The following is a 16,757-nucleotide window of genomic DNA, read 5'->3' on the forward strand; positions in this document are numbered from 1 at the left end:
GAGGTGTATGACTAATGCAGACCCCCTGGAGATAGATATATCGCTTCCCCTCCTGTCCCTTTATCATAACCCTCTTTACTTATTTTGTGTGTTAGGATGAATCTTGTACTTTGGGATATTTGTTGTATTTGAAAAAATTAAGGCAGATTATAATTTATTATCTATTTAAATTGTAAGCAATTTGGGTTAGGGACAGCATCTTCAGTATGTTTTGTGAGCTGCCTGGAACACTTTTGAGGCATTAGCTAAACAATGACATATATACATAATGTTTTGAATTAGTGCCAATATGATCTTTAGTGACTGCTGTAGTTTGGTTCTGAGCTTATGCTTTTGTGCATCAGTTGTGCCTACCTTTCAGGTATTGCCAGCGTCCATTTGGTCATCTTACAAAACATATGTACAATGAAATAAAATGTCACACCAGATGCCCTAAGTGGTATTGATTATTTGTATTGTGGTAGTGTCTAGAGGTCCCAGTTAGGACAGGAGCCACATTGTGCTAGTCAGTGGTTCTCAACCTGCTGCCCAATCAGCACATAGCTGCAGCCCATGTGACATCCTCAGGGCTGTACAGGTAGTATTGGATGCGGCCCACATAACACATTGTGGGCCTAAATAGGTTGAGAACCACCATGCTAGATACTCTCCACACCCACACTCTCTCAGAGGGTAGCTCTAAGTATATAATGATTCTTATAGCATCCACAAGTGTACTAGGTAATTTACAGAGTGTAAAATAGGTCCCCTGCCATAAAGAGTTTATACTCTAAAATTTAGACATGATACAAGTAAGAGTAATAAGCAAAAACGGGGTTCATGGATTTCAGGACTTATTCTCACATGTCATACCCTCCCCTACACCATCTCCTCCCATTTAAAAACCTATTACCATGGCAAACCTATCCTAATTCTCCCTGAACGTTACCCTGTGTTTTGCCAGACTGTGCTGTATCTTAGGCCTTGTCTACACTGGGGATCTGTCTTGCTTTTAGCCACCATTGTGGCTCGAACCCCCTGGGGCAGACAGACAAATCTGCTTCTCACGGGGGTCATGTATTCCTCCTAGAAATGGGGGTAAAGTGCAAGTGCAAATTCTAGCCATTTTGCCTTTGCTTTAGGGCTCTGCCCTGATGCCTGTAACCAGGGCCCACCAGCACTGTAGCCAGGGCCTTGCCAGTTTGCATCTTCAATCAGAAGCCTAGCTAAGGTTTTAACACCAACCCCGTGAGGCAGCTGCAGCCCTTTGAAGCCTCTGCCTTCTCTGGGGGCCAGATTCTAAGAAATGTGAGCAACCCCTGCCCTTCCTCCCTCTCTCTTCCTCCCGCCCCATCACGCTTCCTTGCTTCCATTACTAAGTGGCCGGGGCCCGCGGTGATGAGTGAGCGAGCTGAAGAAGGCTGATGACTGGAGAATTTCTGAGAGGTTCTTCAACTTCCTCTGCTCGGGTCTGACTAACTCTTTACTGAGCAGCGCCCCTGCCTTCCCCTCTTCCTCCCCGCAGGCGCTGCTCACGGGGATAGGGGGGAGGGCTCGCTTCCCTCCCGCACCCCACCTTAGTGGCCGCGGCCCCAGCGTGGAGGGGGCGGGGGGTTGCCCATATTTAGAACGTTGGTGGCGTCACTCTCCTTATATGGGCAGTGCCGTCAGGAGCCGGCGTTCCATTCAGATAAATTTCCTCCCCGGCGAACGGAATCCCCTGCTGCTTCGGTGGAAATGCAACGGCGGAGCGGGGCGCGCCGCAGCGGCAGGCAGGGGGGATTAGGGGACCAGCTGTAACCCGCCCATTTAAGCTCCCGGCCCCTACAGTAGAGGGGATCCCCCCTCCCTTCCTATCCTCAATTTAAGCCACGCAAAAGCGAGACCCCTGTTCAGTGCAGCCTGATCCGCCGCCGGCGACGCTCGAGGAGAGGGGACAGCGATGAAGAAGGTGACGGCCCTCGACTGCCGCCAGCTGCGGAAGCTCCTGCGGAAGGAGCCTTCCCGCTGCCTGGTGCTGGACTGCAGACCCTACCTGTCCTACTCGGCCTCCCGCCTGCGGGGAGCGCTCAATGTCAACCTCAATTCGGTCGTGATGCGCCGGGCCCGCGGCGGCCCCGTGCCCCTCAACTTCGTGGTGCCGGACGAGGCTGCCCGAACCCGGCTGCTGCTGCCTGGGGAAGGCGCGGCCGCGGCGCGGCTGGCGGCGGTGATCGTCCTGGATCAAGGCACCGGGCACTGGCAGAAGCTGAAGAAGGAGAGCACGGTGCAGATCGTCCTCAACGCCTTGCTGTCCAGCCTGCCCGAGGCCGGGGCCAGGGTCTGCTTCCTGAAAGGTCAGGGGGCGATGGGAAGGGGTGCTGGGGAGCTGGGTGGAGGGATAGCTCAGTGGTTTGAGTAGTGGTCTGCTAAACCCGGGGTTGTGAGTTCAATCCTTGAGGGGACCATTGGGGGCAAAATCAGTCCTTGGTTTTGTGCTAGTGAAGGCAGGGGGCTGGACTTGATGACCTTTCAGGGTCCCTTCCAGTTCTAGGAGGTAAGTATGTCTCAATATATTGGGGTTTTTTGGGGGGGAGGGGGAGAAATGGGGGCTTAGAAAGGTAGTGAAAGGTGGGTAGAATAGAAAACAAAGGAGTGGAGGGAAGAGATGAGCTCGCAGTGGAGCGGGAGCCCAGCTCGGTTCAGTTATTTATTGACAAAATCAGATAAAAGCCTCCAGCCAGTGGAGCCAGGTAACAGCTGCGATCCCCACAGAACAACATACCCGACGGTAAGAGCTGCATCCACCCCTGGGCTGGGGACATGGGCCATATTTTACACACGGGAGGTCACCCCGAACCATAGAATATCAGGTTTGGAATGGACCTCAGGAGGTGATCTAGTCCAACCCCCTACTCAAAGCAGGACCAACCCCCAGTTTGTGCCCCTAATCTCTAAATGGCTCCCTCAAGGATTGAAGTTTCATTTCATTTGTTTTCCTCACCCTTCAAATCACCCCTGGTAGCTCCGGGCCTGTCTGTTCCTTGGCCACTAGACCTGGTGTTAGGGTGGCCGAACCCACCTTTAAGGAATAAGAGCTGAAATGTGTGTGTGGTTCATTACCATGGAACCAGGTGGCTTCAACATGGAGATGAATTAGAGCCATCTGCAGGGTTAATGAGTCACGCAGGTAAAAGTATGCTGGGCTGTTGTTGCTAACCTGAACATTTCTGTTACCTGGGCAGTGTGGGCACTATTTAAATGATGAATTCCTCTTTCTGCCAGTAAGGGAATAATGGATTATTTCACTTGGCAGTGTTGCTGAGTGTCTGAAATCCTCTAAAATGGTGGAAATTACCTCAATCAGACATGTCATAACTCCTGCGTATAACTGAAAATCCAAGTAATCTGTTCCCGTGCTCAGCAGAGCAAAGACCTGAGAACACCTAAGTAAGTAGGAAAAACAGTGCTGAAAAGACATTTCTGGGTTCTCTGGGGCCACAGTAATTCACCAGCGTGAGAACCCAATGGCTGATGGCACCAGTACAGTACGCCCAATGGCTATTTATAGCATTTTCATTGCTGGTTTTTGTTTTCCTTTTGTGTAATGCACAGGTCATAAAACAATAAAAATGAGCAATCAGCCCTTTCTTCTGTCCGCCCTGCTCACCCTTCTCCTTCATTTCTCCTTGTAACTCTTTTGCCCTTCTAGCCTTGCCTTTTCATTCCTTTTTTTTTTTTTTAAATCCTGTCTGCTTTTGCTTTTAGCTGTTAGTAAAGTGGAATATGGGGGTGGGGGAGAAGGGGGAAATCCATGGAAAGAAACAGAAGCCCTGTCTCATACTTTTTCAGTAACACTTCATCTTGTGGTCTTGCAGCTCTTAAGCTGCAGTTTTCTATTCCAGGAAATGACAGAAGATTTTATTCCTGAAAGGATTTTAAAATGTAAAGTGGAAATTTAAAACAAAGAAAAAGGCTTCCATCCCTCCCAATAAACAAATAGGTTGTAGCAATGCTGGGAAACTAGGGCATTTGTAAGTGAGGAGAGGAGAAGTTGTAAATCATAGGTGGTTTGTGTGAATTACAAACCTGAGAATATGTCCATTGATAAGCATGCATGCAGTGTAATCTTTTAGTGACCACAAGGTAATTTGATCAGTTCTTCTGTTCGCGTAGTCTCATTGCAATTTGTGCATCATATAAGGAACAACACAAGAGAGAAGAGCGTAGTTGCGTGAGATGCAGGCATATATTCCATGGTACAAGGCTGAAGGAAGGCCCCGATCACCCGAGATGGGAATATGTGGTAATATTATATCCTCTTCCTTGGATGAGCTCAAAGCATTTTGAGTTAAGCTTGCCAACCTCTATGTCACATGGGTGTTAAGTGACTTGTCCAAGGACACTCAGGAAAAGCTGGGAAAAGAGCAAGATCTGCTGATTCTCAGTCCTGTGTTTTAACCAGGAGACCATCCTTTCCCTTGTAATGTGTTGCCCCTCACTTTGAAGTTGTGTTTGTGGGATATGTAATATAGCAGAGGAAGAGTGACATGCAGGGGTTTTATTGCAAAAAGTTTTATATCCACTCAGTGTAGAAGTACTTTCCCTTAATTAGTAAAACTACAGACTCTCTTCCCTTTTTTCCCCACCCAATCCCGTTTCATTTACCGTAAACACATTGGAAAGCTTGAGTCCACCACAGCAGGAACATAAAACATGTAGCAGCATTTAGGAAATGGTGCCATTTGAAACAAGCCAGGCTAACTCAGTGGGCAGCTAGGCTGACTCAATAAGGAGACAGACCCCTTAAAATCACTGTGGTTCCGGGAGATGCCCTCTTCTGAAATGCCAGAAGGAAATAATCACTTTTGAAACTCTCCGATCACTCATCAGAAAACAGTTTAATTTTGTTTTCTGTAACATTAACATTGCTGCCTAATCCCACATACGTGACATGGATCATCCTGTTGATTGTTGAAGGGTATTTTTTCCTGGAAGCTGTTGCTGGCTTTGATAGGTAGGCTATCCTAAAGCCACAATCTGTGTTTCGAATTGTGTTAAAAATCATCTGACTATAGAGCGAGGACATAAACAGAAAGAGCCATAAGAGAGTCAGTTTCTCCCTGTCATCCTTGTTTACCATTCAAGGGGGTGGTGTGAAGAGAGGGGGCACTGGCTACAGGGAAAGTGTGGCTAATTGGGGCCTGACCCAGGCAGTTATGATGAGATAGAGGGATGAGTCAGAACTCTTGGAATTGCTTTTAGTACTGAGTACATCATGCCTGTTTGGGTGGGTTGTTGTTAATTTTTTTTGTAAGCTTCCCTTAACTTGTTAGCTCTAGGAGTTCAACATGTCAGATCTTCCATGTGTGGAGGTGAAGGGTGAGAGAGAGTGTGTGTGTGTGTAGGGGAAGGGGTCATTGAACGTTACAACAGTAAATGATTTACTGCTGGCTAGTGGTATTAGCTTCATATAACTAGAATTACGTTAATTATTGATGAAAACAGAGGTCTGTCCTGTGCTTTAATGTAATGAGCAATCTAGTATTTGCAGAAATGACCTCAAGGAAGTTAGGTTGGGGAAGGAGGAGGGAGGAGAGAGAGAGCGAGAGAGAGCTGGAGGACCAGATGAGAAGATGACTCATTTTAAGAATGGTCTGCAAATATCTTGATCCCCAAGGCTTGCAATTAACCATTTGCCTGCTGCACACACAGTCTGCCCAAGAAAAATCTGTGTCTCTGTGGAAGACGGATCTAGATTTCTCTTGGGCAGATTTCTATGTTTATTCAAAAGTGAAAATAACAATATGGGTCATAAATAGCTATAATGGTTAAATATATATAAATAATATAGATTCTTCCTACGCAAGGCCAGCAGGAAGACAAGGAAGACTGATCAAAACCTAGATGGAGTTTGGGGTGTTTGAGAGGCAATTTCAAAGCATGGTTGTGAGTGAATTTGAGGGCTTGTAATACTTACCTAAAAAGCCAACACTGTTTGCCCTGGCCCTGTATTTTATTTATTTATTTGCCTCCTGACCTAATGACTTTCTCTGCATACTCACTGGCAAAGGGCTGCCCTGGTTTGCAGTAGGTGGAAAGGTACACTTCTGAATTATGGATGGATGGAATTACTGTCCTTCTAGGGCCTGATCTAAAGCCCACTGAAGAAAATAGAAAAGATATTGCAACTCCAGCACTCTGTTATTAAGAGCAGCATGAATTTCAGCATATGTCCTCTCAAACACTGCATACGTTTATTAGACATCTGAGGCACAGGTTAAAATGTCAGCATGACTGTATCTTTATTTGGGTAGCGAATACATCCAACTTTCTTATGCAGTCATTCAAAACTTTAGCCCTTCTGTTGTTCTTGAGGAATTCCATTAATATGGTACCCTGCACTGACATAGTATAGTGGTATTAAAAGGGTTGCAAGTCAGCTAAGCATATGTTGCATTTATTTGGTCTAGGGGTCTTATTTACTTATGGGCCACACTCCTAAGGATTATTAAATTTACTGTTATGACTTATTCTTCCTTTTTTCTTTTACTGGAAACTCACTAAAAGGTACAATTAATAAAGTACAAAAATGGCTTTTAAATGTTTTCTGTTCCAACTGTTATTCGCATTAACACTTGAAAGTGATGTGCAGAATATTCATGGTGGTGAAATAGATGTCAGTTTAGCTAATGACAAACTTTGAGTTACAATGTAATAATAGGATTAATTCCTTTTCATAAACAGTGCAGAATAGCTCATGTGGGGCTATCCAGTTGTCAAAGGCTATCACAGGATTTCATTAAGTTTTATGGCTGTTATTTAATGGATCGATTTCATTCAAAACATCTTCATTAACTTGCAATCCCTGGTGATTGTGTAATTAATCATCACAGTGTAAACACCTCCTATATACTTATACTCGTATAAAATGCAAATATATGGAATTCATTTGTGTTATTTATTTATGTTGTCACAATGCATAGAGTAATAATTGACATAAAAAGGATGAAAACTGTATATAGAACTCCTTTTCTGTCTCAAGCGCTAGAAATTCTGATCATTTATAAAACACATTAAACGTTTAGTCCTCATGAAGTTAATATTTGCCAGATCCAAGAGATTTACATTCGCAAACAGTTTTAATCTGCATCCATCAGTTTATTAGCAAATTAATAATTGTTAGCTGTCGCACAGTTTTTCTTTGAGAGCACAAAGCCTTTTTAAACAAACATGTTGACTGAATGGAACTTTCTTTGTTATTGAAGACCGAATGGGCCTGGTCATTTATTATACAGTATTCTGATTTATTGTAAGCTTAACTTCTGAGCCAGGTTAATTAACTAAATGTTCAGAAACCTGAAAATTCATATTTCTCTCTCTGTTTTTTCCTAGGGGGATATGAAACCTTTTACTCTCAATATCCTGAGTGCTGTGTCGATGTAAAACCCATTTCCCCAGAGAGAAATGAAACAGAGAGAAACCTCAACAGCAACTGTGAGAAGCAGAGCACCAACCACAAACCGGCTTATGATCAGGTGTGTTTAGGGGAAGTTGTGAATAATTCTCCCTGTCCCCTCCCCCACATAGACATTTTCCAGGGCTTCCTGTTATAATTGACTATTCACTCTGTTATTTTCATCTGGTGCTTCAATTAAGCTGTCAAAGAATGGGTCTGTGTTTTTTCCTGTTTTCCTGGGGTCTTAAGTGCTGAAGACTTGAGACTAGGATTGGAGCCAGCAAATACCACTTAACAGAGCAAACATTCAAAATGATCTGACAAATGCTGTAGGGGAAGGGAAATGGCGGTAAGGAGAACATAGCATTTGCTGCACCTCTGAGGTTCAGATTAGTTGCAGGTTATTTCTTAGGGGCTTAAAAGGAAAGGCACTAGGGGAATCTTCTATCCTCTTCGCCACATGTTGCCTCCATCTCGTGCAAAAGTCCAAAAAAATTTACAATCTAGTTACCTTAGAATCTAACTACTTATTATATAAAATATATATATAAAGTGTGTGATACCCAATATTTTCACAGCAGCCAGCTTCTGCTCCCATTAACTTCCATGGTATGGGACTGAGCCCACAGTAAGAGCTTTCACTTATCCCAGGCAATAGGAAAAAAAGCAAAATACCATCTGTCTATTCAAAAAAAAATAGTCTTTGTGGTATCTTGGGACAACAATATTTGTACATATCCGATTCTCCTCCCCCAACCCCCCACCCCAATTGAGAAATAACCAAATTTTGATCTGAGAAACTGCGGCAAGTCTTCTGGAGGTACTGCCCGCCAAAGGAATCATGATGCCTCTTGAATTAAAGCCCCAAAGTAGATCACAAATGATAGCTGCATCTAACTTGTGAAATATCTGCATACAACTACTATGCAAACAGACCTGGGTACTAGTTGTAGTGTGAATCACAATCCACATGTCAAATAAAGAGCCCTTCCAAATACTGCTCAGTAGTACCTTGTACTAGTGTTTTCAAAACAAGGAAAACCACAAACCAACATAACTAGCACAAATATTCTATTTTGTTGACTTTCTCATTACACTGACAGGTACATCACAGTCAGCAAAAGAAGACTTTCCTTTTAAAAATCCTTAAGCAGCAAATGTCCCCCTAGGGGATTTAAATCTTAAAGCAGGGGCAAGAAAAGAACTACCACATGTATTATCAGCCATTAAGGACTTGCGCACCTATCTACCTTTGATCTCCAATGCTTTTTACTCCCCTGTATCAGTGGTTCTCAACCAGGGGTACATGTACCTCTGCGGGTACGCAGAGGGCTTTCAGGGAGTACATCAATTCATCTAGATATTTGCCTAGTTTTACAACAGGCTACATAAAAAGCACTAGTAAAGTCAGTAAAAACTAAAATTTCATACATACAATGACTTTTTTATATTGACCTATATTCTATAAACTGATATGTAAGTACAATATTTATATTCCAGTTGATTTATTTTGTAATTCTATGGTAAAAATGCAGAGCACCCCCCAGACCGGTGCCAGGACCCAGGCTGTGTGAGTGCCACTGAAAATCAGCTTGCATGCTGCCTTTGACATGTGTGCCATAGGTTGCCTACCCCTGTGCTAGATGCTGGGAATGGACGACAGGGGATGCAGCACTTGATGATTACCTGTTCTGTTCATTCCCTTTGGAGCACCTGGCATTGGCCACTGTCAGAAGACAGGATACTGGGCTAGATGGACCTTTAGTCTGACCCCGTATGGCCGTTCTTATGAGTGGGAGGACTAGGTTCTGTGAATAGTATATTGTTTAGAAGATCAATTTCTCTGTGATGAGGACACACAGGGTAGGTATTTCCTCTTTGTGGGATTTCCACTGGGGAGATCCTCATAACCAGAAACACACCCAGGGGAACACTTTTGTTTACAGCTCTCAGTCTGGGATCAAGATGATTTTGTTCAGTAGGGTTCTGTTTCTTGAACCTGGAGGCCGGTTTTGTCCTGAGCAGGCTGAGAATGTTCATTCCTTTTTACTGCTGAACAAAACATTTTCTAAAAGGCACTCTTTTTGGAGGGTATCTCTAGATTACGTTTAATGGGAAAGCACTCGGATTCCAGCTGCTTTCCCAGCATGTGCTGAATAACAGACTTAGTAGCTAGATTGGAGGGACAGCTTAGTGGTTTGAGCATTGGCCTGCTAAATTCAGAGTTGTGAGTTCAATCCTTGAGGGGGCCATTTAGAGATTGGGGCAAAAATTTGTCTGGGGATTGGCCCAGCTTTGAGCAGGGGGTGGGACTAGATGACCTTCTGAGGTCCCTTCGAACCCTGATATTCTATTCTGTTTAGCATAGTGCTGTGCAGTGAGTGCACCGTGGGAAAGTTACCTGCTGAATTCGGTCACTTTGAAATGCTTCTCTGTCAGGCTGTGTTTTGGATTTTGTTCCCCTTCTCCCCCGCATCTAGTCTTTACTTCCTTTTGTGGAAGAAGCAACAGAGATTACATCTTTGGTGGCAGAGAGCTGTGGGTGGCCCAGAGCAGCAGGAGTGAGTGTTTGGTGCATATGACGTGGCAGAGTTCTGTGCCTCCGTGTTACTGCTGTTAGGGAGGCAGGAAATGGAGGCAGCTAAGCTAAGCTTTGTCACCAAGGTCGGGGGAGGCTCTGCAAACAGGCACCAGCTGTCACTGTGCAAGTGTGGGTGAAAAAGGTGCTTTACTCTTCAATCCATTTATGTTTTCAGGTTTGCTTTCAAAGCAGCTATACAATCAACACACAAACATATCTAAGCATTCGGAAGTCTTGCGGGGTGAGGGTGGCGGGATTGTTTGGTTTTTGTTGTTTTTTTTTCTTGGTTACAAATTAGGTACCGTGAGGTTTCTTGTTAACATACTTGGGGTGTGTGGGTTCCAAGCCCTGAATTCAAAGCACTAACTGGCTTTCTGGGCACACCTTTTGTGCACTGCTTTGAAATGGCACCACCCTTTTTGTCTCCACAAAATCTCCAGGGAGATTAGCTTCACATATGAAAGCACTTTGGGTGGGTTCTAAGGGGAAGGAAGCCTTTAAAGAAAGCAGGAAACATCATGCGCACGAGTGGGCTGGAACTGATTTCGGACCTTACAAATGTGGACGGACAAGAAAATGAAAGCCCTTTTCTGTGTGGGCTCTGCCATTAACCATGATTCACTGGCCAAGACCTAAAACCACCAGACAAGGGAGTCAGCACCCACGCTGGCTCTGCTGAATTTCTCTGTTCAATGATTCTGCCATCACTTAAGACAAAGCTCACTTTGAGGGGGGGCAAAAAAGCAAAATAACTATTTTTATCTTTAACTTCCAGGGTGGTCCAGTTGAAATCCTGCCTTTCCTTTACCTTGGCAGTGCCTACCATGCTTCCAAGTGTGAGTTCCTAGCCAACCTGCACATCACAGCCTTGCTCAATGTCTCCAGGAAAGGTTCAGAGTCCTTTAAAGAGCAGTATTGTTATAAATGGATCCCAGTGGAGGACAGTCACATGGCAGACATCAGCTCTCACTTCCAGGAAGCCATAGATTTCATTGGTAGGTATAGCTATTCTCCTGTATCTTTAAAAAATATTAAGAGTCACTGCATTTTAAAAAGTCTGAAATACTCTGTACTTCTACAGCATCTTTCAGCTAAGGAACTCAAAGCGCTTTTCAAATCTTGAAAGGCCCATGATGCAGTCAAGTGTTATACTGATTTCACATAAGGGCAAGTTGACATATGGAGCGGTTAAGGATTTTGTTTAAGGTTTCATAAGTCAGTGGTAAAGTTAGGAATAAAACCCAGCAATCTGACTGCCTTTTCTTGTCCTAACCACTAGACAACAGACCTAAAAACTAGATCTACATCAGTCTGAATATGAAAATCACTGTTTAAATACTAAATCTAGATCTATGTGCAAAATCCATATGGAATTGGTACACAAATTAACTTTTGAAAGGGAAAACTCATTCGTTCTTATGAGTCATTTAAAAAAGATCTCTTCTAGCTAAATGTGGCAACTAATTTACACACATTCCCAGAAAAGGGAAAGCACAAATTATTTTCATGTATTCCCAGATGTCATTGCAAATGCCCAAGCTTACTGTAATCATGTATAAAATGAGACGGATATTTTTTTCTCACCATCAGAGGAATCTAAAGCAGGCAAATATGGAAAATGTGGACTGGGAGCATAGTTTCTTCTCGGGTCTCTTTTCTAGATTTGTGTAGAGAGCAGAATTTGAGGACAAATGTGATTTATATTTGGGTTTGTCGGGAGAAGACAGAACAAAGCAACTCAGGGGCATCAAGTTACACAGACTACAGGCATGCATAGGGCAGGGGCAATGGAATGGTGCTGGAGATAATTAAATGAGGTTTCTTTAGGTGTCTGTAAGACTGCAGCAAACACGCATGTAATTTCAGCACAATAAGGAATGTTTCCAAAGAAAACTGTCTTCCTTCTAGCTTTCGTATGGGGTGTCCTCTGCACCTCGGGCTTTGTCCAAAGCCTACTGAAGTTAATGGAAAGACTCCCACTGGCTTTCTTGGCCTATGGATAACCCATGAATACAGGGTTAGCTTAGTATTTGTTTATTTGTTTGTATTGCAGTAGTGCCTAGGAGTCCTAGTCATGGGACCAGAACTCCATTGTGGCAGGCGCTGTCCCCATTATTGCAGAGCCATTTTGGCCTTGCCTCTCCTTTAAGTCCTTTTGATTACTAAAGCCTAGTCTACATGAGAAAATTAGGTCTATTGACTATCTCAGTCAGGAGGATGAGAAATCCACATGCTGAGAGGCAGCATTAAGCCAACCTAAGTCCCGGTGCAGAGCTAGGTCGACAGAAGAATTCTTCCATTGACCTAGCTACTGCCTTTCGGGGAGGTGGATTACCTGCACCAATGGGAGAACCCTTTCCGTCGGAGAAGGCAGTGTCTACACTGACATGCTACAGCGGCACAGCTGCATTGGTGCACTTGCGTGCTGTAGCATTTTACATGTAGACAAGTGCTTAGTAACTTAAGCTATGTCTACACAGGGATAAAAGACCCATGTCCTACCTGTAGTGGGCCTGGGTCAGCTGACTTGGGCTCAGCGGGCATGGACTGCATGGGGAAAAATTACTATGTTGACTTCTGGGCTTGGGCCAGGGCCTCAGCTCTGGGACCCTGGGAAGGGGGAGCATCTACACAGCATTTTTTCAGTGATAACTGTGAGCCCAAGTCAGCTGACCAAGGCTAGCTAAGGGTTTTTTATCCCTCTGTAGACATACCCTTAACTTTTGCTTTAGAGTAATCCTATCTTGCATAAAATTGGGAGGCCTTCTGAAAGACCCAGACCTCCCCTCTCACCCCCAGGATATAGGCTAGACCTAGATAGGGTTAATGGCATGGCAGTTAACTGTGTGGAGCACTACACAAGGAAGGCACAATGTAAAACAGAGTAGATGGGTGTAACTCTGGGTAGAGACTTATGCTATTGATCATCGTAAAAGGGTGGCTGTCAATAACATTTGAAAGGAAAACAGAGGAATCACAAAGTTAATTGTGAAGTCTCTTCTTTCTGCCTCTCTATTGCTGGTAGTTTAGTTCGGACCTTCAGATTCAGCTGACTCTTAAAAAGCCAGGGGTAAATTACAGGTTGTAAAATACATTTCTAGCCTCTAATTGCTTTCTGGTTCTGATGACTTATGGGGCTTTTTACATTTTTATGAGGAAACTCCCGTGCACCACATCAGTAGGGAGTTTTTTATTATTCCCCCCACCCTCTTTCTGGTAGAGGTTGAGTCACTTCGAACTCTCCAAACACTTTGAGGATGGCGTAACGTTTGCTTTTCCTTTTCATTTCTAACATGGTGGGCACTCTAGATTTCTGTGACAGTTCAAGCACGTCGATTGTTTTGTACAATGACTAAATTTAACCAACTGCTGTGGATTTGGTCCTTTGCCAGACAACAAAAGGGGAAAGGAAAACGAGAACATGTTCAGCTTTCTATGTTGTTTCAGGGCCACGTATAGAGCACATACTCATGTTCCATTCCTCAGCAAACTTGGGAACATATTTCTCAAGTCAGCCTGACCGGAGAATTTCTATTTTCAAACTAGATTTATTTGGAAGGAGCTTATTTTAAGCATTTGTTTTTAATCTAACAACAATAATTGTGTTGTGTGAGTAACCTCAGTGCCTCCTGATGTGGAAAATGGTAGTTTACACAAGCCATTTATATCCTGACTTAAGTCCAAGTATCCTTTAACTGGGCTATAATTAGAGACTTTATACTATTTATTGTGCACGTTGTGGTGGAAGCCGCAGGAATCAAGGTTGACATCCCCAGACAACTGTAAGTGTGTGTGTGTGTGGGGGGGGGGGGGGTCGCACTAGAAAGATCCGAGGCAGGGCACAAAGATGGTATTTCACGTTGGCTAGGAGCCTATCTTAGCAGCGGTGAGAGACCTTGCTATTACATAGCAGTGACCCAGCCATGTTATACAGCAGTTCAGCCCTACAAGCAAACAGGTGCATGCTTTGTTACAGCTCTGTTACGGTGCTGTATTTCTCCTCTAGTTTTGTGTTATAACAGTCAGTTTTGCTATGTAGATGAACCCTCAATTATGTATCTTCACCCACTGCACTCGACAGCTCACTGGGAGACTTTCAAAGATGGGTTGAGATACTTGCCCAGTACAAACCTAATAACTGTCTATCTTCCATTTAAGAGGGGTTTTAGGTTGGTGTGTTGGGGATATTTTTGCAACACAGCTGTCAAATGAAGGCAAATATGTGTAATGTTGTCTCTCAAAACCAAAGTGAGGTTCAGGTTCATCGTTTCCAAAAACACTAGTTGTCCAAGTGAACTTACCCAATCAAACTCAATTCTGCAGTCCCATCCCAAGTCAAACTCCTACTGAATATGACGGCAGCTTTGTCCAGTTTAGGACAGCAGAACTGGCCCCATGCATTGACGACTTTGAGTACTAACGAAGAAAATGTTATGCTAGCTATAAGGGAACCATCATACAGATACCTGTTGGGTACCAAACTCTGTCCCACAAAGCTGAATAAATAAAACATTCTGCTTACTAGGGAATTACTTTCCATCTTTTCTTTGTAGGAAAAGAGAATTTTGTTTAATTTTTCTGCAGAAGAGAAGGGAAAAAGACTTCTTAAAATTAGCCTTGAGACCAAAGGGACAACTCTTAAGCAGACCCCAATCTGTATTTTGACTCAGACCCATCTCTGCTTGATTATGAATTGTTTGTGTATCAAATGAGAGGGGGACTCACCCTCCTCCTGGATGACTGGACATGTGGCTTCTTCTAGATGATGCATTTTGTTTTCAGTGCCACTTGAAGTGGCTACTGCAGCATGCTTCCTGTCCGTAATGAGAACTAATGTCTGTAATGAATTATTTCTTTCCAGATTGCGTGAGGCGAGCTGGAGGCAAAATCCTGGTACACTGTGAAGCCGGAATTTCACGCTCCCCCACCATCTGCATGGCTTATCTCATGAAAACGAAAAAGTTCCGCCTGGAGGAGGCATTTGATTACATCAAACAACGTAGGAGTCTGATCTCACCAAATTTTGGTTTCATGGGGCAATTACTACAGTATGAGTCAGAGATCCTGTCTTCCACTCCTAGCCCCCCTGTTGCCTCATGCAAAAGGGAAGCTGTGTCTTTTTTTGCAGAAGAATTGACTTTAAGTAAAAACTTTGAAGGCTCATGTTACACATTTCCTACCTCAGTCTTGAGTTCTGTGCCCATTCGTTCTCCTGTCCATCAGCTAAAACTTGGCCCTATTACTGCATCTTCATCATGCTAAGCCCTACTGGAAATGAGAAATATGTTCCTTTGATACCGACTGTGATTCCAATAAGAACATTTCATGAACGTGCAATACAGACGGCCTCATTGATTTATTCCAAAACGGAATAGTCATAGTTGGTGATAACTTGTGTATATGGACACTGACTACAAAGAAAGTGATGTACGCAGGGCTGGCTTTCTAGAGATTTAGTGTCCTCTTTAAAAACAAACAAAACAACACTGCTTTTCTAAGTTTTTAATAGAGTGCAACCACTACTGTACTTCCAGATCCCTATGGAAACAATGGAACCCCTTTCATGTAAAAGGATCAGACCCATACAACTGTCTCTCGGTTCCTGTCTCTTTCAAAAATTGTAACAGCCTTGTTTAAAGTGTAAGCAATAAACAACTGTATCAGGAAAGAGCAAGTGAAATGAAAAGCACAATCCTTGAAATGACAGGGAGGACAAGCACTCTAATACTCGTTTTGCCTGTTTCCTTGCTGTTTGTTTCATGCGTCAGGGATTAAACTGATCTGAAGTTGGGGTTAGGAAGAAACTTCCCTTTGTGGTTTTATTATTGCAGAATCAGGGGCATTAGAGGGGTTTTTCACCTTTCTCAGAAGCATCAGGCATTGGCCACTCTCTGTGACAAGATATTTGATTACATGGACCATTGATCTATTTAGATGTGGCGTTTCCTGTGTTTCTGTGCTTGTCTTTGTACTGTATGTGCTTTTACCTAACGCAGAGAACCGGGGACTTTAAATGATGTGATCAGGCTATCCTGCTGAGCTACTATCTCATCTGTTATTTAAGAACTGCCCTGTAATACTTGAACATCTATCTAACCCTCCTCAAAATCACTCTTCCATCCATTGAAACTGTAATTGGTGGAATTTAGACTAAAAGTCTCAGCCCCATCCTCTGACCTCTTCAAAGTGTTACTGGTTCGTACCATGTGGAGAAAAGTGGTCTTGTTCGGTGTTACATGGCTTGCTGTCATATGTATGGTCACTCCCGCCTAATGTTTCTTCTGGTAAAATTGTCTCTCACAAGGGGACTGACTGTCTTTTGTGTTGAGTTTCTGTGTCTGCAGGGAGTTCGGTGTGTGCTGCTGCTTTGTCCGTTGACTTTTTTTTTGTTTGTTTTTTAAATATGGGAAATAGCAATAATTCCCTGAAGATCTTGTGAATGTGAAAGAAAAACTGCAATGTTTTTATGGAGTGTAAAATAAAAGAAAAACTGTTGAAAAATTCTGCTTGCTTTGCTTGCAATAAGTCCATTAGGCTCATGAAAAGCTTGTGCCATGGAGAGAAGTGAAAGCAGTCTTGGGCCATGGGAACTCCAAAGCAGGTATATTGAAAGAGGAGAGGGTAAAAGCAAGTGGGCTACCTGCAGAAGGCCCCAGAAGTATGTATGTATTTATTTATTTTTATTTTAAAAAGACTGAACCACAGGAAACCCGGTGGCTTATTTCCAGGTGGTTTGTGGGAACGCTCCTGTGTGACAGC

The 16,757-nt window shown here is 43.6% G+C and overlaps 1 protein-coding gene across 1 annotated transcript; it reads left to right on the forward strand.

Annotated features, from left to right (window-relative positions):
* Nucleotides 1-575: 575 nt before the first annotated feature.
* On the forward strand, nucleotides 576-16,315 carry DUSP5 (dual specificity phosphatase 5). The gene is made up of 4 exons (XM_030571172.1): nucleotides 576-2,315; nucleotides 7,354-7,496; nucleotides 10,774-10,993; nucleotides 14,860-16,315. The coding sequence occupies exons 1-4, from the start codon at nucleotides 1,922-1,924 to the stop codon at nucleotides 15,258-15,260; spliced, it is 1,158 nt and encodes a 385-aa protein (XP_030427032.1). The 5' UTR covers nucleotides 576-1,921; the 3' UTR covers nucleotides 15,261-16,315.
* Nucleotides 16,316-16,757: the final 442 nt, after the last annotated feature.

The sequence above is a fragment of the Gopherus evgoodei genome, chromosome 7, assembly GCF_007399415.2.
Source record: "Gopherus evgoodei ecotype Sinaloan lineage chromosome 7, rGopEvg1_v1.p, whole genome shotgun sequence".
In the NCBI taxonomy this organism is placed as follows: Eukaryota; Metazoa; Chordata; order Testudines; family Testudinidae; genus Gopherus; species Gopherus evgoodei.